This window comes from Rhinopithecus bieti, unplaced genomic scaffold, assembly GCF_001698545.2.
Source record: "Rhinopithecus bieti isolate Rb0 unplaced genomic scaffold, ASM169854v2 scaffold_68244, whole genome shotgun sequence".
Classification (NCBI taxonomy): Eukaryota; Metazoa; Chordata; class Mammalia; order Primates; family Cercopithecidae; genus Rhinopithecus; species Rhinopithecus bieti.
The window spans coordinates 566,530-591,357 of record NW_016825829.1 but is presented as its reverse complement, the minus strand read 5'-3'; the positions used below and the strand labels follow the sequence as shown (position 1 = coordinate 591,357).

Here is a 24,828-nt window from a genome sequence, read left to right as displayed (position 1 = left end):
AGCTGTGGCTGGGATGGGGAGAAGTCCTATGGCTGGGGTGGGGGAGTCCTGTGGCTGGCATCTCATCATGTGCCTAACAGTGTCCAGAGGTCTCGTGTAAATTCCCTGGGAGTCGATAAGCCTCTGAGAAACAGAGGATGCTAACCACGCTGTGGGAGAGAAACTTGTTATAAATCAGATGTCCGTTACTAGTTTACTGCTTGTTTGCCTAGGCATAGCTCCGACAGGGTCCCCGACTCATAGTGATTGCTCAGTGCATGCTGAACAATGATTGGAATCAAGTCATGGCTCAGAGCATAGTTTTGAATAATAGGAAATGGATGTTCCTAAGTAACATAGTCACCAAGATACTGCGACTAGATGGGTCACCCCTTTTCAGTTTTAGGATATTTTTATCAAGATTTAAATGGTCATTAGAATTATAGCAGTTTCTCCTTTGGATTGTCCTAGAGGCCCAGTGAGAAAGTATTCCCTAATTTCTCAGGAGAACAGTTGTGGGTAGCATGCTGTCATGTCCAGTTAAATTGCAGATGTTTCCGGTTGAAGATGTTCCAGTCCTGAGAACTTTGTGACATTAGCAGGACTTTTATAAGCCATCTCTTAGAGTGGGGCATTACTGTAGTTGGCTGGTACTCTTTTCTCCTTAACTTGGTCATTTGTTGATTTTTTTTTTAATTGTCCCCAAATACTGTGGGTAGAGTGTATCTAGAATTGAGGCCTCCACCCCTGCAGAGAGGACATGGATGCTGAGCCGTCCCCTGAGTGAAGATTATAAAGAAGCAAATAGAGTACACGTGTCTGTGAACTGCTCTTGAGTGTCCCAAATTCGGGGTGCTTCAGTTCAGCTATAGGAAAAGCCTCAAACTGTATATACTTTGCAAGAATTGGAAACTTCTAATTCAAGTTAAGTTTTATGGAATGCATGGTAAGCTTCATAGAAGCTTCATCTTTTATCTGCTTGGACTTTTGCTTCTATAGGTTTTGTTAAAGGCCTTCATAGCAAACCTGAAGTCAAGCTCCCCCACCATTCGGCGGACAGCTGCTGGATCAGCAGTGAGCATCTGCCAGCACTCAAGAAGGACACAGTATTTCTATAGCTGGCTACTAAATGTGCTCTTAGGTAAGGTGGAGGCATACGAGTGGAAGGGTCTCCAGCATGTACTCATGATAGACCTTTGAAATAATTAAAATCAGGTGATCCCTCAGCTTCTAGACCAGGCTATTTGGCACTGGTTGACTGAATGTGAACTGCATTGGGGCTGCTGTGAGCACGCATGGGTCTCTGTGACCCTGCAGATGCAGCCATGCCCAGGGACACCTAGCTGGGCAGTGGGTGTGGGCTGGTGTGAGCCCTGCCTGCCACCCAGGGCCTGGTCCTCCATCTGTGCCAGCCCTGACTATGGTGAGTCTGTGAGGCTTGCGACTGTGCCTCAGGTCCCTGTGGGTTCTCTGTAGTCAGTTGACAGTTTCTCCTATTGTTTGGGTAACTGTGGAAATGAACACTGGCAAATGCTGAAGTGAGCATTGGACTCGTGATATGAAATAACGACCTGACTTTCAAAGGCAGTGAGGCTCACTGGAAAGGACCCTGCTAAGCCAAGGATATGGGTGTGTAGCCACTCCCAGTGGGCCTCATGGTGTACTTGTTCACGGTCATGTTCGTGCCATATTGATCTCTCAGGATCTCTTCTTTTTTAACAAATTAAGCGGGGAATCTGCAAACAGTGAGTTGGATGTTAAGATATCTTGCTGCCACCCCCACAGGCTTACTGGTTCCTGTCGAGGAGGAACACTCCACCCTGCTGATTCTTGGCGTGCTGCTCACCCTGAGGTATTTGGTGCCCTTGCTGCAGCAGCAGGTCAAGGATACAAGCCTGAAAGGCAGCTTCGGAGTGACACGGAAAGAAATGGAGGTCTCTCCTTCTGCAGAGCAGCTTGTCCAGGTAGGAGCACAGGGTTTACTCTAGGCCCTGCATGTGAACAACTGACATTCGAAGAACTGATTACTTTGGAAGAGAAGCGGCAGAACCAAGGGTTAGAGGTATGGACTCTGGAGCTGTAGTGCTCGGTTCCAACCCTAGGTGCTGACCTCTAGCTGCCTTCCCTCTGTATGTCATTGTCACTGTGAGTCAGATGCAGGTGATGCCTCTTCAGGTGCCGCTCTGTTTCTAAAACCAGAGGTCACTATATGTGTTCATCCACCCAGTAAATACTGATTGAGCACCCACTGTGTGCTCGGCTCTGGGGTAGGTGCTGGGGATCCCGTGGTGAGTATTTCCGCTGCAGCCTCTGCCCCGTGGAGCCTGTGGCTGGGTGCACTGGTCGAGGCAGGGTGGTATGCCCCCTCAGGGAGGTGGGGACTTGGTCCTTTGGGGTGTCAGAACAAAATGTTGGAACTTCTCTTTCTGATGCAGAGAAACCCTGCAGTAATTCTAAAGTACTGTGATTGGCAGTTGACTTCAGTTCTTTGTAGCATGCTTACTCAGGTTATTTTCACTAACTCTGTAACAATGCAGCTTCATTTTAAGCAATTGGATTTTTTGAACTTTACTTAAAATGTTAGGTCAGGGTTTTTATTGTGCTTAATATGTGCCATTTAGCTAAATTTTGTAGGATAAAAAATTGTAAGTGACTTAAAATGATTCTTGCATAGAATCATGAATTGAAGATAATGCTAATAATTTAAGCACTGAGTTAGGTAGTGTTTGTGAAGTGCTTAGAATGCTTCCTGGCACATGTGAAGGCCATGTAAGTGCTGCTTATTGATAAGCAGCTGAGCAAGAGTGAACTCTAAGAAAGTATTGGGACTGAGAGTTCTATTCCAACCAGCTGCCCTTTGGTTATTTTACAGAATAAAAGCAGAGTCTCATGGGATATGACATTTAATTATATTTCCTTCACAAAAAACACTGCTGAATATTTTGTTGAGTAAAAAGGGTGTAGCCATGGTAATAATACATTTAAAATATAGTTTATTTCATCTTTCCCTTTCCTGTTTTTTTTTTTTTTAGCTGGCTTTATATTGAGAATTCCATACATGCAAAAGTATCAAGTCATGACCAGTTATATTTCGTTTATAATCCTACTTCTCCCTTTTTTTTATTATTTGGAAGCAAACTGAAATCATCCTCTTACTTCATCTATAAGTATTTCAGTATCTCTATAGATGAGGACTCTTTTTTATTTTTAAAACTTAATGATGGTCAGGCGCAGTGGCTCATGCCTGTAGTCCCAGAACTTTGGGAGGCCAAGGCGGGCAGATCACTTGAGCCTAGGAGTTTGAGACCAGCCTGGGAAACACGGTGAAACCCCATGTCTTTAAAAAAAAAAAAAACAAAATCAGCCAAGTGTGGTGTGCATGCCTGTAGTCCCAGCTACTTGGGAGGCTGAGACGGGAGGATCACATGAGCCTGGAAGGTTGAGGCTGTAGTGAGCCATGATTGTACCACTGCACTCCAGCCTGGTTGATGGAGCAAGATTCTGTCTCAAAAAAACAAAACGAAACTCCAAAACAATGTCACAAAACAGTGCCATTGTTAGACCTGAAAATATTAAACATTTCCTACATCAAATACCCACTAACTCATTGTCAATTTTTCTCTCTACTCTTGGAATCAGCATATAAATAAAATTGGTTGATAAGGATTGTACATCTCTTTGATCAACTGGTTCCCCTCCATCCGAATTTTTTTTCCCCTTAGAGTTCATTTATTGAGAAACCAGATTGTTTGTCTTCTAAGTTTTCCTGTGGTCTCATATACTGCTTACATCTCCATTGTGTACATTAACACCTTTTTCTGTTCTCTGTATTTCCTGTACATCAATAATTGGAGGAAAAGCCTTGTCAGATTTAGTGTATATTTTATATCTGAGTTCAGTATTTCTTATATAATATTTTAAGGTAAGTATACTCTTTTAAAAAGTGTTGAGACTACATGCTCAATTTTTTTTAACAGATACTTTTGAAAAGGCTGCTTGATCATAAAAGTTTAGAGACCATTGGTCTGTTGGGAGAAGCAAATAATTACGAAACAGTTTAGCAAGGTTAAGTTGCACATGGTAGGGCCTGGAGAGGTTCAGTCATGAGCCGTCACTTACGGGCACGTGGAGTCTGACCCGGTACAGAGAGCTGGGAGAAGACAGGAGCTTTATAGACAGAAAATGTGGTCTTTGCCAAGTCCCAGGAGTGAAAGAGTGAGAGAATGCTCATAGCACATGAGTGTGGGTGCATAGACAGAGCAACGGTGGGTCCTGAAAAGGCCTCCAGGCTTTCTCATAGACTAGCAAGAGTGTTGGTTATGGAGGTTAGAAGGAGGTCGTAACTGTGTTAAATTGGGATTGCAGTAATCCTGGAAGGACAGGGATAGAGGGTGAAGGGGAAAAAAGGGTATGGATGTGAGACCTGATTGCTGATTTTCTTAATACCTTTCTCCAAAGTAAATAAATGATATGGCACATTTTTGAACTAGCAAACTCTAGATATGATGATCTGTATAACATATCTTACTCCATCTTCTTTTGACTAATAACTGTTCTTAATTAAATTACCATGAGATGTTCAATTCAGCAAATGTAGTTTGGCTAACCATATTTAATTAGAATTTAATATAATCCTAGGCCTGGCCAAACTATTAAGCAAGTGTGGGCAAAATATTGATACTTTTAGATATGCAGGAGCTCAGTTTGCTTTCCATGTGTGCTTTTTGAAAAAGAAAGAAATTGAAAAATCGAGGAAGCCCTGAAATCCAAGAAGCGAAGTCTCTCACCTAGGCATGCAGTAAAAACAATTCTAGGGTGGTGGTTGTTCGGCATGTAGTCCATGTGAGAAACCATTCTTCTTGAATGAATAGTATGCTTAAGAAAGTGGGCAGAGGGAAGGCATATGCATCTATTATTAACAAGGAGGGAGAAAAAGGCAATTAGTAACCATCCATAGGAGAGCCAGCAAGATTTATAAAGGAAATTCGTGATCCAAGTATGAAGCAAAATAAGATGCATAATAAATTTTAAGCAAGTAATAGATTACAGTAAGAGAACCCATTTGACCATTAATCTTGGGGCATTCTCTTTCAAATGACATGGAGTAGTAATGAAATCTTTCTTTCTTTCTGAGTCTAGGTTATTGTGACTGGACTCAGAAAGAAAGATTTCATTATTGCAGTGAATAACATTTTTGAACATTATTCATAAATTATGCAGTGAATAACATTTATGAACACATGATACATAAGATACATATTGTTTATTTTTAATTAAGTTTTTCAGCTCAGCTTCTAGGCAGGGAACATTAAATGTAAATAGTGTTACCTAGTAGCATGTAAATGGAAATCTCCATAGTATGAAAGCAGTGCTGCTGCTAACAGAATTTAGGAGGCGACAGATGAGGTGAAGGAAATGTGGGTGCTGATTTCCTTATTACATTGAGAGGAGCCAGGAGATTCTTTGTTCAAAATAGATGGCTTAAGAAGTCAAGGTATAAGCTGATTACCTAGAGCAGGTACCCACAAATGTTTTGTGTAAAGGGCCAGATAGTAAATATTTTCAGTCTTGCAGGCCATTCCACGTCTGTGGCAACTAGTCCCCACTACCTTTGTAGCACGAAAGCAGCCACAGGCAGCCCATAAATGTGGCTGTGTTCCAGTGAAACTAGATGTACAAAAGCAGGTGCGGGCCAGACCTGACCTGTGCACCGTAGTTTGATGACCTGGGATTCAGGGGTATAGAAGTTACCATCAGAGGAGCTGAAAGTGAGACTTTTTACTTTATACTCAGAATTCTACACTGTCTGATTTTTTAAAAAAGAAACATATGTATTTTATAATACTGAAGATAGGGTTGGCAAATAGCAAATAAAAATACAGGATGCCAGTGAAGTTAGAACTTCAGATAAATTATGAGTAATTTTATGATGTAAGTATATTCCAGATCATGTGGGACATACTTACACTACAAAATTATTTGTTGTTTCTTTACAATTTAAATTTAATTGGGTGCCCTTGTATTTTATCTGGCAACTCTAATTAAAGGGAAAAAGAATAAATTCATTATGTTCATATAATGTGATGTAGCAGGGGTCCCCAGCCCCCATGCTGCGGAGCGGTACTGGTCCATGGCCTGTTAGGAGCCAGGCTGCCCAGCAGGAGGTGAGCAGCAGGTGAGCTGGCATTCCCACCTGAGCTCCGCCTCCTGTCAGGTCAGTGGCAGCATTTGATTCTCATAGTGCAAACCCTATTGTGAACAGCACATGTAAGGGATCTAGGTTGTGTGCTCCTTATGAGAGTCTACTGCCTGATGATCTGAGATAGAACAGTCTCATCTTGAAACCATCCCCTGGCCCTGTGGAAAAATTGTCTCCCATGAAACCAGTCTCTGGTGCCAGAAAGGTTGGGGAGCACTGTGATATAGTATTGAAAGTGCTGATAAATATGGCATACTGCCTTTTTTTTTTTTTGAGGTGGAGTCTCACTCTGTCACCCAGGCTGGAGTGCAGTGGCTGGATCTCAGCTCACTGCAAGCTCCGCCTTCCAGGTTTACGCCATTCTCCTGCCTCAGCCTCCCAAGTAGCTGGGACTACAGGCGCCCGCCACCTCGCCTGGCTAGTTTTTTATATTTTTTTAGCAGAGATGGGGTTTCACCGTGTTCACCAGGCTGGTCTTGATGTCCTGACCTCGTGATCCGCCCGTCTCGGCCTCCCAAAGTGCTGGGATTACAGGCGTGAGCCACCGTGCCCGGCCTGGCATACTGCCTTTAAAATGTCTGGTAGCTCTTTCTCAGTGGCACTCATAATAGTGTTTTTTGATTTTTAAATGTGTGTCAAGCTAACTCTTCCCTCAGTGTATGCTGGACTTTATTTTCCCTTTCCTAGTCACCAGTTTTGGGAAATAGAGATCTTCATTCTCATGCTGCTTCTGTAGTGGAAGTGCTCCATTTATTTTTAAGGAATGAATATAACAATGAAAAAATCATGGAAGGTAATGATCACATTGGTAAAAGTGATAGGGAAATATTTAGGGGGAGAAATTAAGGTGTAAACTTTGCCAACGAAGTCCAGTTAAAAAAAAAAAAAGTGAAGCTTAGGATGCATTTTATAAACTCTGACCAGAACACCTGTGTTTCTCTGTTTCTAGGTTTATGAACTGACGTTACATCATACACAGCACCAAGACCACAATGTTGTGACTGGAGCCCTGGAGCTGTTGCAGCAGCTCTTCAGAACGCCTCCCCCCGAGCTTCTGCAAGCCCTGACCACAGTGGGGGGCATTGGGCAGCTCACCGCTGCTAAGGAGGAGTCTGGTGGCCGAAGCCGTAGTGGGAGTATTGTGGAACTTATAGGCAAGTTATTAGTAAGGTCTACTCTTACAATTAACTTTTCAGTGATTCTAGTTACCCTCTATTGATGATGGGCCTGCCCTGTGCTAAGCAGTCTGCATTGCATCTTCCTTGCCAAAACTTATAATACAGATTTCATCTTTATTTTATAAATAGGGGAGTTGGACTGGGTGTGGTGGCTCACGCCTGAAATTTCAGCACTTTGGAAGGATCACTTCAGCCCAGGAGTTTGAGACAGCCTGGCCAAGTGAGACCCTGTCTCTCCAAAAAAAAAAAAAAAAAAAAAAAAAAAAAACTGGGCATGGCGGCACATGCCTGTAGTCCCAGCTGCTTTGGAGGCTGAGGTGGTAGGATTGTTTAAGCCCAAAATGTTGAGGCTGCAGTGAGTTGTGATGGCAGCTGCACTGCAGCCTGGTGACAGAACAAGATGCTGTCTCAACAAAATTTAAAAATCAGAGAATTAAAGTTTAGAAGGTTAGGTGGCAAAATGAGGCCACACATTTAAAGCCCCTCCTCCTGATTCTTTCTCTACCTTGACTGCCTCCTGTGGCGTTTCAGTTGCTGAGAAATGAAAACAGGGAAAATAGTTCTAGGATCCTTGTGTTAATTTGCCAGAAATGGCAACTGTAAGTCGTCAGAGGGATCTGAGAGTTCCTTCCTGGCCCGACTTTAGAAAATCCCTCTGTCCCCAGCTCTATGTCTGCCTCCACTGCCCAGTCGGCTCCTCTGCATGTGCTTGGGGCTGGGCCCTGTCCCACCATGCAGTGCTGCCCTGGAGCAGTGAGCTTAGTGGGTCCTTTCTGGCATGAGAGCTGCCTTTGGGAGCTGGAGTGGGTGGGAATCTCTGAATCCCAGCCTCTACCACTGGGTCTGGTGCCTAGCAGGCTATGGATAAGCTTTTGCCGACTCTGGCCTCTCCTAGGCCACTGCAGCGTGGTCGGTGTAGTGCACTGCGTGTGCAGCGTGGCCTTTACTCACAGCGTCCACATTAGAGAGAATCTGACTGAAGTCTCGTTGCTGCCTCGTGTGAGCATAAATATTTGCCAGAACCGTGAGCAGGAAATATTAATCTGCCTTGTTTCCTGTCCTTTACACTGAAGAATCTTTTTCTGTATGGAATGCATGCCTTACAAATAATGAGTGGAAATACTCATCGCTAATGAAAAGTTATACTTGTTTGTCTACCAAATAATCTGAGATTTCTAATACTTTTAATTTGGCTTTTAAAATGCAATTTATCTTAGCTTTTTTGACTTCTTAGGTCATATCTTTAGAACTATATATTTGAATGTTAATGTAATTTTCATATTGAAATTAAAATGTTGAACTGTGATGTTAAGTGCTTCCTGTGGAAATACGTTCACATTTTCTCTAGTTTTAAAGTTGAATCAAGCTGTTTGAAGATTTTCACATTTCTTCTAGATTTTATCAGCTTGTTACTTTATCTGTCACTTTCTGTGATTGACAGCTGGAGGGGGTTCCTCATGCAGCCCTGTCCTTTCAAGAAAACAAAAAGGTGATTATTTCAGAAATCAGAGTCTTGTGTTGAATCTTACTGATTTCCTTGTATTTCTGTAATGTAATGTATCTTGTATTTCTTGTAATACTGTATTGGACTCTATGTATGTATATATCTTCTCAGTGGAGTGATTATATGTGTGAATGTTGCTGGAATCTGATAACCAGGCCTGAATAGTTTTATAGGGTGGCTTTTAACAATTACTTTCGTATCAGAATTGCTTTGTCATAAATTTTGAATGCATCATAAATTTCTAATGTTCGGGGTCAGCAGACTTTTCCTGTAAAGGGACAGAGTGTAAACATCTTAGCTTTATGGGCCATATGGTCTCTTTTACAACCATTCAGCTCTGCCCTGTGGCAGGAATGCAGTTGTAGACAATACACGAGCTACTGGCCAGCTATGTTCCAGTAGAACTTTACTTACAGAAACAGGCAGGCTGTAGTTTGCCCATACCTGCCTTAGGGAATGTGTTGTTATATTTTATGAAGTTAACTTATCTTCCCAGTGAATTTTGTTTAGTATTAGTCAGGAATATTATTAAGTAGCTTCTTTTCCAGCCTGGGCAACGTCATGAGACCCGGTCTCTACCAAAACAAGACCAAACAAAAAAACAACCAGGCATGGTGGCATGTGCCTGTAGCCTCAGCTGCTGCTCAGGAGGCTGAGGCAAGAGGATTGTTTGAGCCCAGGAGTTTGAGGTCACAGTGATCTGTGATCATGCCACTGCACTCCAGCCTGGGCAACAGAATGAGACCTCGTGTCGTTAAAAAAAACAAAAAAAAAGTTTCCTTTGTTGGGCTATTTTAATTTGGACCTGGTTATCATTTTTCAGCCACATCTAACTTTGTGCATATCAGAATGTTCTGATAAAGCTTAACTTTTATTAAAGTGTTTCTGATAGTTTTGGTACATATTATCTTTTGCAATGCCAGTTATTTTCTTTTCCAGTGGGGATTTGCATAGGAAAACAATTGCTGTCACTTTCTATTTTGAAATCTTAAAAGACTGATCCTGTTTTGTGTCATGATTTGAGTGTTTAATTGAGAGCCTAATGCCTAATATTATTTGCAGTATTGAATGGGATCTTAACAGGAATAACATTCTAGCCTTCATTGAATTAAGTAAACATTTCTTGAAAGAACTTGGAATCTATAATATTTGGGTCATCACATTATGAGATACTTAATCAAGTTTGAGATTTTAGTGAAACATTGTTGAAAAGCCAAAAGGAGTCTAGGAAAAATTAATCTCTATATTCTTGAATTAGGAGAGATTTTCGGACTTAGTCAGTTACTCTGACACTTCTTTGTTTCTTAGTCACTCTTTCCAGTGGCAGTGAAAAAGAAGGTGGCTGGTTCACATTGTTGAGATTAGTTTATCCTCTTCTGGCTAGGACATGGGATATATCCTGTCTCTTTTAAGCCTTTTTGGTATTTTTTCCCCCATTTAGAGCTGTGTCTTCAAACTGTTTTGCTATAGCTGGAAAATCCTTTTTTTAAGTGAAATCTGCCCAAATTTTTTTTTTTTTTTTTTTGATATAGAGTCTCGTGTCACCCAAGTGCTGGAGTGCAGTGGCCGGATCTCAGCTACACTGGCAAGCTCTGTCCTCCCCGGGTTGATGCCATTTCTCCTGCCTCAGCCTCCAGTAGCTGGACTACAGGCGCCCACACCTCGGCCTGGCTTAGTTTTTGTATTTTTTAATAAGACGGCGTTTCACCGTGTTAGCCAGGATGGTTTCAATCTCCTGACCTTGTGATCCGCCTGTCTCGGCCTCCCAAAGTGCTGGGATTACAGGCTTGAGCCACTGCGCCCGACCAATCTGCCCAAATTTTAAGACAGATGAAAGTAGAGTTGTGTTGGATATAGGATTAGGGTGCAAGTGGCAGGGGTGTCCTGGAGCCTCTCTTCTGAGGGCAGCCTAGTGCTTGTGCCTTCGAGGAAATTACCCTGGGGATGGCTCTGTGGAACATATTTGCAAACCACTGATTTGGAAGATAGAGATGGCTTTTGTTAAGATCTGAATTCACCTTTTTGGCATTTAATTTGATTTCTCAAGGTAAAGAACTTAGTTTGTAATACAGTTTCCTATTATTTAGTAGATAGGCCAAGTTGCTGTGTTAATTTAACCTAGATTTTGGGTTTCCTTTGCTATTTTTTTTCACCTTTAATGTCACATCATTGTAAGTTTGTGGAAGTTATCATACTTCTGACTTATTCTTTGAAGAACAGAAATTAGAAATTTCCAATAATTATTTTGATAGTGTCATTTAATGACATTAATATGTAATGTAGCCGCAAAGATTTAATGAGTTCAGTTAAATCATATTAAGACTGTTGGTTTCATTTGTTCTCATTAATGTAATTCTGAAGATGAACAATAAAATATATTTTTAGAACTTTCAAGTGAAATATTATTTCATCCTTCCAGATCATATAATGCTTGAGTTCTGATTGTTAATCATAAAGTCAAGAAAATTAAAAGATAATAAAATGAAAGTGACTTTTAGGTATTAGAGTTTTATGTATAAATTCTGGTGTGTCATTGGAGCTATGACATGAATATTTCAAAGGCCAATAGCATTGGGTCTTTACAGTTAAAACTTACTTTTTTTTTTTTTGGAGACGGAGTATCGCTCTGTCGCCCAGGCTGGAGTGCAGTGGCCGGATCTCAGCTCACTGCCAGCTCCGCCTCCCAGGTTTATGCCATTCTCCTGCCTCAGCCTCCCGAGTAGCTGGGATTACAGGCGCCCGCCACCTCGCCCGGCTAATTTTTTGTATTTTTTTAGTAGAGACGGGGTTTCGCCGTGTTCGCCAGGATGGTCTCGATCTCCTGACCTCGTGATCCACCCGTCTCGGCCTCCCAAAGTGCTGGGATTACAGGCTTGAGCCACCGCGCCCGGCCAAAACTTACTATTTTTAAGTTTAAGTAGTACTATAGATTATTTAATAATCAAAATCAATAAATATTAATTATTAAAATGTTTTGTGGTATACTTTGAGAATCATTGCTTTTAACTTTTTCCATATAGGTTTATTAACTTTAATAGCATTCTAAACATAACATCTCTACATTCTTTGTGTTTAATACTATAGAGGTATAAAAATACTTATATATGATGATAAACCATATTAGAGTAAATTAAATATTCTTATGAGTTTCATTTTAGAGTGCATTTACTTAATTTTGAAATCCTTATTTTTAGCAAACTAAAGGAATGTTGGTACATTATTTACTAGGCAAAGTGCTCTTAGGAGAAGAAGAAGCCTTGGAGGATGACTCTGAATCGAGATCGGATGTCAGCAGCTCTGCCTTTGCAGGTAGTTCTCACTAGTTAGCCACTGGTGTGGACCTTCACTCTCTGCCATCCACCCCTTGCCCTTCCTGCCCGTCCCCCTGCACCTGGTGGACAGCACAACTGGGGGCAGCAGTAGACCCAGGTTGCTTAAATGGGGGATATTTGGGCTTCTTTCATAATACTCTGAAGCTTGTGTGTCTGTGGTGTTTGCATGATATATTTGCTGTTTTCTGTGGTTTAGACTGTTTTAAAATTTAGGTTTATGCTCCTTAAGCATAGGGCTTTGTGAGTAGGGGATGGCACGTCGAAACATCTCATGAGTTGGATGGGTTATGCTGGGGGTTGGAAATGGGATGAAAAATTGCCTATGGATAGTTTAACTTGAAAGAATCTGCCTTTGTTTACAGATAGTTAACCTTTTTTTTTTTTTTTTTTTTTTGAGATAGAGTCTCACTCTGTCACCCAGTGCAGATACCCAATGTCACTGGAGTGGAGTGGTGTGCTCTTGGCGCACTGCAACCTCCGCCTTCTGGGTTCCAGCCGTTCTCCTGCCTCAGCCTCCCAAGTAGCTGGGACTACAGGTGCCCGTCACCACGCCTGGCTAATTTTTGTATTTTTTGTAGAAACGAGGTTTTACCATGTTGACCAGGCTGCTCTTGAACTCCTGCCTTCAAGTGATCCGCCTGCCTCAGCCTCCCACAGTATTGGGATTACAGGCGTGAGCCACTGTGCCTGGCCAGTTACAGATAGTTATCTAATGAAATTCTCTGTGTACTTTATAAATGATGAGGATTAACTTAAGGTACTAATAACTGGATTATATGAGGGTGGTTTTGGTTGTATAATCCTATCTAAAAGAATATTTTAGCTGGAACTGAAAGTAACACTTAAATATTTAGGGAGGAAAATCTGAATAATCCTAGTAGTAATTATTTATTTACAAAATAAAAATAGATTTTATTTTTGATTACACAAATTAAACAACAATAAAACATCACAGCGATCTAGACTAGTATAAAGCTCACACGCTTACCAACCCAACTGCCCCAGGAGTGACCACTGCCAACAGCTTCGTGTTGACCTTTTTGATTTCTATACAGTCTTTTTTGTTTTAAATGGTAATTTAAAAGTCAACTAGGAAAATGTGTTAGAAGTTTATCTTCCAGGAGAATAGGACTGGAGTGGAGATCTTGAACGTGGCTTGAAAGAAGGCAAGCCCACCCCAGAGAGATGAGTTTACAGTTGTTTCTGACCACTGCTTGCTTAGAGGACCTGCATGTCTGTGACCGCCTAGTTTTGTGCCCCTGACTAGGCTGCCCCTTAATTACGAACGTCTTTATGAATTGCCCTAGCCAGGGCTTGGAGTCGTTGGTTAAGAACTTGAACTTCAGTTTTTGCAGTGAAACACCGTTTGAGAGTATTACCTTCTGATAAGCCTTATTTTATTAACAGGGGTACTGTAGTGAGAGGCAGTGTGAGTGGTACTTGAAGGATGCACTGCTGTCCTGATTTCACTGTCTTCAGGATGCTATGCAGTTAAAACATTTGGTGACAGTGGAACTTTTTGTTATTTTGCAAGCCTTTGATTCCATATTGAATGTTTTCTCTCTCCATTTGACAAATGAGTGTTTCTCTGTCTGCAGCCTCAGTGAAGGATGATATCAGTGGAGAGCTGGCTACTTCTTCAGGGGTTTCCACTCCAGGGTCAGCAGGTCACGACATCATCACAGAGCAGCCACGGTCACAGCACACGCTGCAGGCGGACTCAGTGGATCTGGCCAGCTGTGACTTGACAAGCTCTGCCACTGATGGGGATGAGGAGGATATCTTGAGCCACAGTTCCAGCCAGGTCAGCGCCGTCCCATCTGACCCTGCCATGGACCTGAATGATGGGACCCAGGCCTCCTCGCCCATCAGCGACAGCTCCCAGACTACCACCGAAGGGCCTGATTCAGCTGTCACCCCTTCAGACAGTTCTGAAATTGTAAGTGGGCAGAAGGGCCTGCCATCTTTTATTTTTTATTTGAGACAGAGTCTCACTCTATAGTGCAGTGGAGGCCGGGCACAGTGGCTCATGCCTGTAATCTCAGCACTTTGGGAGGCCGAGGTGTGCGGATCACTTGAGGTCAGGTGTTCGAGATCAGCCTGGCCAGCATGGTGAAACCCCGTCTCTACTAAAAATACAAAAATTAGCTGGGTGTGGTGGCACGTGCCTGTAATCCCAGCCATTAGGGAGGCTGAGGCAGGAGAATTGCTTGAGCCCAGGAGGCGGAGGTTGCAGTGAGCCGAGATCGTGACACTGCACTCCAGCCTGGGTGACAGAGCGAGATTCCGTTTCAAAAAGATAAAGTGCAGTAGCACGTTCCCAGCTCACTGCAACTTCTGCCTCCCAGGCTCAAGCGATTCTCCCGCCTTAGCCTCCTGAGTAGCTGGGATTACAGGTGGGCACCATCACACCCAGCTAATTTTTGTATTTTTAGTAGAGACGGGGTTTCACCATGTTGGCCAGGCTGGTCTCAAACTCCTGACCTCAAGTGATCCACCCATCTCGGCCTCCTAAAGTATTGGGATTACATTTGTGAGCTACCATGCCCGACCCTACTGTCTGCCATCTTTTGAGCTCTTCCCTGGAGACCCAGACCTGAACCCTCCTGCTTGTTCTCTTCTTGTCTAATACCCCTAATGACAGCACAGCTTAGATCACTAATGGAGAGCTTGACCTCTTCCGATACCTTCACTGAAGGGAACAGCCTAGTGTCTTTTCTGTTGAACACTGAGGTAAAAAATTGGAATAGTTGATTATATGAACTCTGCTAAAATTGAGTGCATTTTACATTTTTTAAGGCCTTTTTGGGCCCTGGTTAAATAATTATTTTTAAAAATCCTTAAGGAGCCTATTATAAACAGATCTGTGGTCTTAATGAAATGTGATTAATACTGCGCATTATTTTAAGAACTTTTGGCTTTTCAAAAAACTTTTACAACATTTCCCATTTTATAGCAGCATAGGTGTAAGGACCTCTCACCTCTGAGTTAGTGGACAAGAAAGCCTCAAGGATAGTCTAATAACGTTTGGTACAAGTCTGTGTTGTTTTATACTCCATTTTATTTTCAGTTTTAAAAACTGTGGTTAAATATGTGTAACATAAAATCTACCTTCTTAACCATTTTTTACGTATACAGCTAATGTCATGGAATCATCGCTACCACCCATCTGTGTAACCTTTTGATCATGTGACACTGAAGCTCTGTTCCCATTGAACTCTGTATTCTTCCTTCCCCACCAAGTCCCTGGCAACCACCATTCTTCTTTCTGTCTTCTGAATTTGACTACTTTAGGTTCTCATATACTTTAGGAGTCACACAGTATTCGTTTTACTTAGCATAATGTCCGCAAAGCTCATGCATGTTGTAGCCTGTGTTAGAGCTTCCTAATGTTTCAGGCCAAATGCTATTCCATTGTATAGATAGGCCACATTTTGCTTTTCCATTTCTCTGTCCATGGACACTTGTATTGCTTTCGTGCTTTAGCTATTGTGAATCATGCTGTTATGAACATGCGTGTACAGATATCTCCTGGAGACTGCTTTCCATTTTTTTGGCTAAATACCCAGAAATGGAGTTGCTTTTACATTCTGATTTTAATTTAAGACATTTATATCATTGAGTGTTTTACTTAATAGTATAATAGTTAGCAAACTTAATAAAATAATATTTTGGTAATAATTTGCTGGTAGTTTTAGAGTCCATTGCTCAGTTTTTTAGGTAAATTACACAGGACATTTCAAGTGGACATGGAACAACTTGTGATGTGGAATCATGCCCCAAGTTTAGCCCATATGGCTAAACATATGAAATACCATGCCCTAAATTTAGTAGATTTAGTCTTTGCAATTTAGGAGATAACCTGTTACATTGTTAGGTTTTTGTCTAAAACTTTGTCCTCGTATTTCCAACTTGCTGTAAAATTTGTTTGTGAAGACAGATATTTTTGTATGGGTTTTTTCTTTTTTATATTAAAAAGAAATGTCCACATTGGAATTTTTTTGGAGTTTTTAGAGCTAATAGAACTTTTCATAATGTAGTGGGAATGAGTGATCAGTAAGCTCTTAGCAGTTTCCGTGCACACATTTCTGCACATTGACATAAATGACAGATGAGTACATTTGTGTTCTGTGTGTAAAATGTGCTCTTTCCTCGTTGCATTTCCATGTTGGAGGGCTTGTCTCTTGGTGAGATCACACTTCAAAATTCTCACAGCCCCCCTTGAACCGTTTAGGTGTTAGACGGTACCGACAACCAGTATTTGGGCCTGCAGATTGGACAGCCCCAGGATGAAGATGAGGAAGCCACAGGTGTTCTTCCTGATGCAGCCTCGGAGGCCTTCAGGAACTCTTCCATGGGTATGTGGACCACAGGGGACGCGCTACAAAGTGGTCTTGTATTCAGCCCTGGACATCTTAAGTATATCTTTGCTATCAAGAAGAAACCCTTTAATATTGTTTTCTGAGTTCTGAATAGCTGATGAAAATGACCAATTGAGGGATAATCATGCTTTTTCTTGATCTAAATCTTATGCTTTTGAGTTATCTTAGCATAAATGTATAATTGTATTTTAAGTGGAAATTTGTCACTTAATCTCGATTTCTCTGTTTTTAAAGCCCTTCAACAAGCACATTTATTGAAAAACATGAGTCACAGCAGGCAGCCTTCTGACAGCAGTGTTGATAAATTTGTGTTGAGAGATGAAGCTACTGAACCGGGTGATCAAGAAAACAAGGTGAGGGACATAGGCTTGAGACAACTTGGTGTTTCTGAGCTTGTGTGAGGATTTAAAATCGCCCTGGCTACTGTCTACTTTATTGCTTTCCCGTCCCTGGGCTTTTAAATTTCCCCTTTAAATACCGGCTCTTCCCAGGCCTGTTGTTTTCCGCCTTTCCAGGTGCTACCCACAGCATTAAGAATTGCCTGCGTTCTGCCTCCTTTGAGAGTGTGCCCCAGAGCAATCTGTTCTGTACCGAATGTTTCCTTGTCTGATTTCTGGAACCATTCATTTGATGGCTGCGTATGGCCTTGCACGGTTTCATGTTTTGGTTCTATTGAACTGTTTTAAAAGTCTCTGTTTATATTATCTTTTTTTTTTTTTTTTTTGTTGAGACGGAGTCTCGCTCTGTTGCCCAGGCTGGAGTGCAGTGGCCAGATCTCAGCTCACTGCAAGCTCCGCCTCCCGGGTTTACGCCATTCTCCTGTCTCAGCCTCCCGAGTAGCTGGGACTACAGGCGCCTGCCACCTCGCCCGGCTAGTTTTTTGTATTTTAAGTAGAGACGGGGTTTCACCATGTTAGCCAGGATGGTCTCGATCTCCTGACCTTGTGATCCGCCCCTCTCGGCCTCCCAAAGTGCTGGGATTACAGGCTTGAGCCACCGCGCCCAGCCTATATTATCTTTTTACATGTAAATGTAACTGTCTTCACTTTTAATTCCTCAAGGGCAAGGAATAGCCTTTCACAGTTTCTCCCAGCAATCAGAATTACAGCCTTTGGCATCTCCCTGTCTACCAGGCCCACTTCCTCTTAGCTTTGAGCTTCCCCAGGCTGTTGCCTTTCCCTGAGTAGCTTCTGCTTGTCCTGTGGAAGACCACTCATGCTTTGCTTCCAGAGCAGCCTTTCCTGAATGCCTAGTGTCAGGTGCCTTCTTACTGTGCCCACCCTCCCTGCATGCTGCATTTATCCCCTGCCACAGCCCCGTGACCCTGTGTCCTGCTGCCTCTGACTTGTCGGTTTCTGCTTGGCCATGGTCTCTGTGAGGTCAGGTGTGCACATGAGCACAGACCAGGGCATCTCTATCCCCAGCACCCAGTGTAAGTGCTGCTCTAGGACTATTTGTTGAATGAACTAATGCATGAATGTATTGGTTGAGTATGAGACAAACAAGTGTCATTGTCTCTTTTCTAGCCTTGTCGCATCAAAGGTGACATCGGACGGTCCAATGATGATGATTCCGCACCTCTTGTCCATTGTGTCCGCCTTTTATCTGCTTCGTTTTTGCTAACAGGGGGAAAAAATGGTGAGTACAAAAGGGGACGTGCAGAGTTGAAGGAAATAACTAGGTTTCAGAGGTCAACTTGGTGCCCGTCTGTGTACTGTGTGCAGCAGGGGCAGTAGAATCTGAGGATGAGTTTGGTTTTCACTAGCCAAGGGGAAGGGAGGAAATGATGGGAACAGGTAGGTTATTGGGTCTGGTTTTGTTCATTTGAAAACAATCTGTTGTTTGGGGCTGAAGGTGGCTTGGGTGATGTCTTTGCAGTGCTGGTTCCGGACAGGGATGTGAGGGTCAGCGTGAAGGCCCTGGCCCTCAGCTGTGTGGGAGCAGCTGTGGCCCTCCACCCGGAATCTTTCTTCAGCAAACTCTATAAAGTTCCTCTTGACACCACGGAATACCCTGGTATGTTAAAAGTTCACATCTTATTTTCTCAGATTTAATCGTTATTGTAAAAACGATTTCAGTATTGACTATTTTAGTTTTAGAGTGGTGATTTGAGTTTATTTGGGATATTTGACCCACGTTGTAGCTCTTCAGAAAACACATGAATAGTGAAGTTCTTTGTTTCATGGTTTCTCTTTAGATGAAACCCATAGAGGAAAAAAACAGAAACCTCAGCACGTAAGAGCCAACTTATATATGCGTCGGGTTTCAACCTAAAGCACAAATTGTGCATGGTGACGGTGGCGCTGAGTCACACTCAGCCAGGCCAGGCATTCACACTCGGGGTGAGTGGGAACCAGGACTGGCTGAGGCAGCAGTGGACCCGTGTCTCCACCCTGCCCATGCTTATTATGGCGCCTTCTCGCTCTCTCTTTTTCTTTGGGTGAGAGGGTACACTTGTGTTTTTGAATTTATATGAGGTAAGGTTTATATATAGGGTTTTCTCTAATCTTTTTTTAAGTGGAATCTGGAATTTTAATCAGATTTACTATCTGACAACCTAGAATTATAATCCAGAAAGTCTGTAGTATTAAGGACATATTGGCAATATGATGAATCTGTAATCCTTAAATCCTGAAACTTTTTTTTTTTTTAATCACTTAGGGTTATTATAGTGAAGTCATTTCAGAATTTGGATCTTCTCTTCACACCTCTTTTTCTCTTTCCTGAGAATTAAGCTTTTGTTTTGAGTTAGAAAGTTGATAGTAGGAAATTGTTCCATGACTGGGCAATTTATCTCCACAGAGGAACAATATGTCTCAGATATCTTGAACTACATCGATCATGGAGACCCACAGGTTCGAGGAGCCACTGCCATTCTCTGTGGGACCCTCATCTGCTCCATCCTCAGCAGGTCCCGCTTCCACGTGGGAGATTGGATGGGCGCCATTAGAACCCTGACAGGTAATAGCCAGTTTTTCAGCTGTGTTTTTTCTAGATATCCTTACTAAGGTTTAAGTGTACATGATGATGTTTGTTTCTTGTTCTTCTGGTTAGGAAATACATTTTCTTTGGTGGATTGCATTCCTTTGCTGCGGAAAACACTGAAGGATGAGTCTTCTGTTACATGCAAGCTGGCTTGTACAGCTGTGAGGGTGAGCATAATCTTCTGTGGAACCATTTCTTCACTTAGTGTACATGTTATCATTCCTACAGTTAAAATTGGAGCTTAATAGGAAATATTTCCATACACTCTAAAGCTGTAACCAGTAATATCCACCATGTATCCATCTCTCAGCTTTAGAAAGAAAACATTGCCAGTAAAGTTAATGCTTCATAAACTTCAGTGTAAGTTTTAATTCTCAGAATATTTGTTTGAAATAGACCTCTTCCTAAAGGATATATTTAGAAATAACCTATCATTACATGTAAAGTCTGTTGAATATGCTGGGCACGGTGACTCACGCCTGTAAACTGAGCACTTTGGGAGGCCAAGGTGGAAGGATTGCTTGAGCCCAGGAGTTCAAGACTATGGGCAACATGGTTGATCCTGTCTCTACAGAAAATTAAAAAGAAAAAAAAATTAGCTGGGCGTGGTGGTGCATACCTGTAGTGTCAGCTACTCGGGAGGCTGAGGTGGGGGGATTACTTGAGCCCCGGAGATTAAGGCTGCAGTGAGGCGTGGCTGCATCACTGCCCTCTAGCCTGGGCAACAGAGTGAGACTGTCTCAAAAATAATAGTAATAATAATCAGTTGAATTAAAAAAAAACCAAAAACGACTGTGTTAGGCCCTTAGTGTAGTAAGAGTTAAAGTGAGCCTTAGGGAATATTTACCCAACCTCTGTGTTTATATGAAGTGGAATAGCCCCAATTCTTTAAGTGATAGCATGTTGAACCTTTCCATACCAGCTGGCTTGTAAGTCACAACTGGCCAGTCAACCAGAGTCAAAATTAACTAGTAAAAATCAAAGCAAAAAACTTAGAATTGTCAAATTTGTGCGATACCTCCCCCTTTAAAAATGTCATGCCTGACAGTAATTTTTCCCTAGTTTCCAGGTTTTGTTTCAGTCAGTTGTGTCTGTCTTGAGCAGAAGGAAGCATGCTAACAGCTCAGTCTCGTGGCTAGCTGGGGGTCTATGTGTCAGCCATGCATGTGATGGTGCCCCTGGGTGCCTGAGGCTGCCGGGGAGGGGTACAGCAGTAGGGGCCTATTCTGTTCTCCCGTGCCTTGGAGTACATAGTGATATAGTGGGGGTGGTCCTTGGTGTAGGTCCCTTGTTCCTACCCTGGGTCTGCGATTTATTTAGAAGCAGTGTTGGGGCTGTGCGGCAGGCCCCTTTGTAACTGATCAATGTTTGTGAAGTTGCCGTTTGAGAGTTGAAACCATGACATAAGCAGAAATGGAAGACAAAAGGAACCAGTTATGTGAAAGGGACGCATTCACTTTTAAGCTTGTATTTACTGAGATAAAATATATACCATCAATGTTCTTGAGAGGTGTGGGAAAAGTGCAACATCCTGGTTGCAGTTAAACCCAGAACATCGTGTGTTGAAGACTGACAGTTCTCAAACTGTCAAGACGCGGGTACTGAGTGGGACTAACCTGCTGCCCTCTTACCTCGGACCTTGTGTTCCAGCATTGTGTCATGAGTCTCTGCAGCAGCAGCTACAGTGAGTTAGGACTGCAGCTGATCATCGACGTGCTGACTCTGAGGAACAGTTCCTATTGGCTGGTGAGGACAGAGCTTCTGGAAACCCTTGCGGAGATCGACTTCAGGTAAGTGAGTCACGTCCATTAGATTTCATGAACTAAGCTCAATTGAAAGTCCTGGGGTCACTTGCTTTAAGGAATGATGCTATCAAGTACCCTGACCATCAGAAATCTGAGTGGTTTAGGTAGATGACAGTGATTTTCTCCTCCCAGTGGCTTTTTGCTGAACCTTGCTCTATGCGTGTATTTTATTTTATTTTATTATTTATTTAGAGACATGATCTTGCTCTGTTGCCCAGGCTTGGATGCAGTAGCACAGTCATAGCTCACTGCAGCTTTGAACTCCAGGACTTGAGTGGTCCTCCTGCCTCAGCCTCCCGGTTAGCTAGGACAATAGGTGTGTGCCATCACACTGGCTAATATTTTATTTTTTGTAGAAATAGGGTCTTGCTATGTTGCCCAGGCTGGTCTCAAACTCCTGGGCTCGATTGATCCTCCAATCTTGGCCTCTCAAAGTGCTGGGATTACAGGCATGAGCAGCTGTGCCTGGCCTAGAATTTTAAAAGATAAATAGAAGAGTAGTTTTTTTTTTTGGATAGTCCTAGTCATTTAAGTGTTCTGGATAGTAGGAATAAAAGAGCTTAGAATTTTCATCTTTGTCTTAAACTTTTAAAAAATGTAGCTTATGTTAATTCTGCTTGTTTAAAAAGAATATACTCATCATTATACTGAACCTAGGTAAGACAACTGGTTTATATTTTGTTTCAATTAAAAAATGTGAGCTGTGGTTGCCGTGAGCCGAGATCGTGGCCATTGCACTTCAGCCTGGCGACAGAGCGAGACTTCGTCTCAAAAAAAAAAACAAAAAAAAAACGTGAGCTGTGTTGGCACTTTCATTTTCTGAGAGTAAAGTTTTGGCAGGAGAAGTTTTCTGTCAGTACTTTATTTTAGAAGGGAAATTTTTATAATTCAGGTGTTTTTTTCCCCCCCAACCCACCTTTTATAGAGCCCTTGTGGGTTATTTAATCCTTAAAATGTTTATAAATCTGGGACTGTTCTTGGCTCCACCCACAGATAGGGACGCTGAGCATGCGTGAGTGGGCAGCAAGATAGCAGGTTATGGGGGGCCCAGCTCGCCCCTTCTGTGTGGTTTGAGCCAATTCTGTACGGGACTTACAGAGTCTTTTGAAATAGTATTTATTTTGAAGAAAAAGAAAAACAGTTTACTGAGTACTGAGTACTGTCTTCTTGAGTCTGGAGTTGTGAGAGGAATGCCACCTCTATTTATTTAAAGCCATCAGCCTTTTCTGTTGTCTTGAGTAAGTGCTGCCCAAGGGCTTTCCAGGGCGCCTGACTGAGCCTGCTCTGAAGCAAGCTGGCGGTAAGTGTTTACTGAGTAACTAAATGATTTCATTGTTAAATGTGCTCTTTTGTTAGGCTGGTGAGCTTTTTGGAGGCAAAAGCAGAAAACTTACACAGAGGGGCTCATCATTATACAGGGGTAAGCGGCTTATTTTTGTGAGATGCTGTTTTACCTTCAAGGAGGTGAAAGTGAGGCTTTCCTTGTGGAATTTCTCTAAATGCGTTTGTCATGTTTTAGATCTGTTTATTTCACAGTTTATATCATGAAAGTTATAATTGTGTCATATGGATTTAAGTCTAGCAATGTTGAGTTCTTTCTCACTAGCTTTCCAAAATATCTTACCTAAAATTTAGTCAAATACAAGATTATGTTTATTTTTATTATCCTTCTCTCTAAAGCTTTTAAAACTGCAAGAACGAGTGCTCAATAATGTTGTCATCCATTTGCTTGGGGATGAAGACCCCAGGGTGCGACATGTTGCTGCAGCATCATTAATTAGGTATTTACCAGTATTTTATCTCTTTTACTTTTTTGGTTGAAGTACTAAAAGGTGTGAGAATGGAAAGAGAGGGAAGAATTCAAAGGATGTAGAGCAGTATTCCTGAATCTGAGCTCATTTCAGCTATTCTGTTCTTAAACTATCAAAAAAAAAATCCAAAAAAGTATAAAATTATAATTAAAAAAACAAAATACTAACCATCCATTGTAAAAAGTAATGCATTTTCATTGTAAAAATTTTGGACTGTAGAGAATGGCACTAAGAAGAAAAAAAACCACCTTCAATTCTGCTACCACCTGGAAGTAATCACTGTTAATATTTTGCTGTATACTTTTTATGAGTTTCTTATTCAAAATGGGGTCAAAATTACATGCAACTGTGTAACCTGACAATTTTCACTTAATATTTTATTAGCATTTTTCTGTTATCTTATGAAACAGTAATTTTAGTGATGGGTCATTGTTTTACTATGTGGTTGTGATAAAATTTTACATAAATTTTTTTTTGGCAGTTAACTATTGTACATAAATGTTTGTGTACAATTTTCTTTTTCCAAGAATTCCTGGAAGTTGAGTTAGCAGCCCAGGCTTTGAATTTTGTTTTTTTTGTTTTTTCTTTTTTTTTGAGACAAAGTCTTGCTCGTTTGCCCAAGCGCTATCTCGGCTCACTGCAACCTCCGCCTCACGGGTTCAAGCTCTTCTCCTGCCTCAGCCTTCCGAGTAGCTGGGATTACAGGTGGACGCCACCACACCCAGCTAATTTTTGTATTTTTAGTAGAGACAGGGTTTCACCATATTGGCCAGGCTGGTCTCAAACTCCTGACCCCATGATCCACCTGCCTCAGCCTCCCAAAGTGCTGGGATTACAGGTGTGAACCCCCGTGCCTGGCCAGGCTTTGAATTTAAAACAAATTTTCTAATAGCTTTATGGCGGTATAATTTACATTTCTTGAAACCTACTCATTTTGAGTGTATTGTAAACTTCAATTTTATCACATTTCTATCACCCCAAAGGTCCTTGGGCCCATTGCAGTAACCTCCGGTTCCCGCCCCCACTCCTAGGCAGCCACTCATCTATTTTCTGTCCCTTAAGATTTGTGTTTTTGTCAGGCATGGTGGCTCATGCCTGTACTCCCAGCACTTTGGGAGGCCAAGGTGGGTGGATCTCTTGAGGTCAGGAGTTCAAGACCAGCCTGGCCAACATGGTGAAACCCTGTCTGTACTAAAAATACAAAAATTAATCGGGTGTGGTGGCATGCACCTGTAATCCCAGCTACTTGGGAGGCTGAGGCAGGAGAATCACTTGAACCTGGGAGGCGAAGTTTGCAGTGAGCAGAGATCGTGCCACTGCATTCCAGCCTGGGCAGCAGAGAGAGACTCTGTCTGAAAACAAAGATTTGTGTTTTCTGGACATTTTATAGAACTGGGGTCATAATATAAATGGACTTTTGCATTTGGCTTCTTTTACTTAATTTTGAGATTGGTTCTTGTTATAGTATGTATCAGTAGTTTGTTCGTTTTTATTGGTGAGAGTATTATATGAATACCATATTTTATCTATCTATCAGATGGATATTATTGAGTTCATGTTTTGGCCAATTTATGAATTATGGTACTGTGAACATTTGTCTACAAGATTTTGTATAGGCATGTTTTCATTTCTCTTGAGTAGATAACCTAGAAG

The 24,828-nt window shown here is 41.9% G+C and overlaps 1 protein-coding gene across 2 annotated transcripts in view; it reads left to right on the top strand.

Moving 5' to 3' along the window:
* HTT (huntingtin) overlaps nt 1-24,828 on the top strand; it is a 166,191-nt gene that overhangs the window by 37,126 nt on the left and 104,237 nt on the right. Inside the window, exons 7-21 of one of the 2 annotated variants that reach the window (XM_017863158.1) lie at nt 979-1,120; nt 1,765-1,943; nt 7,128-7,332; nt 8,798-8,845; nt 12,089-12,169; nt 13,791-14,131; nt 16,427-16,550; nt 16,809-16,927; nt 18,101-18,212; nt 18,453-18,590; nt 19,377-19,535; nt 19,629-19,726; nt 21,210-21,349; nt 22,721-22,784; nt 23,045-23,145. In XM_017863158.1, the coding sequence (XP_017718647.1) occupies nt 979-1,120; nt 1,765-1,943; nt 7,128-7,332; nt 8,798-8,845; nt 12,089-12,169; nt 13,791-14,131; nt 16,427-16,550; nt 16,809-16,927; nt 18,101-18,212; nt 18,453-18,590; nt 19,377-19,535; nt 19,629-19,726; nt 21,210-21,349; nt 22,721-22,784; nt 23,045-23,145 (2,051 nt within the window). The remainder of the gene's footprint in view (nt 1-978; nt 1,121-1,764; nt 1,944-7,127; nt 7,333-8,797; nt 8,846-12,088; nt 12,170-13,790; nt 14,132-16,426; nt 16,551-16,808; nt 16,928-18,100; nt 18,213-18,452; nt 18,591-19,376; nt 19,536-19,628; nt 19,727-21,209; nt 21,350-22,720; nt 22,785-23,044; nt 23,146-24,828) is intronic. The other variant, XM_017863159.1, reaches the window with a different exon arrangement.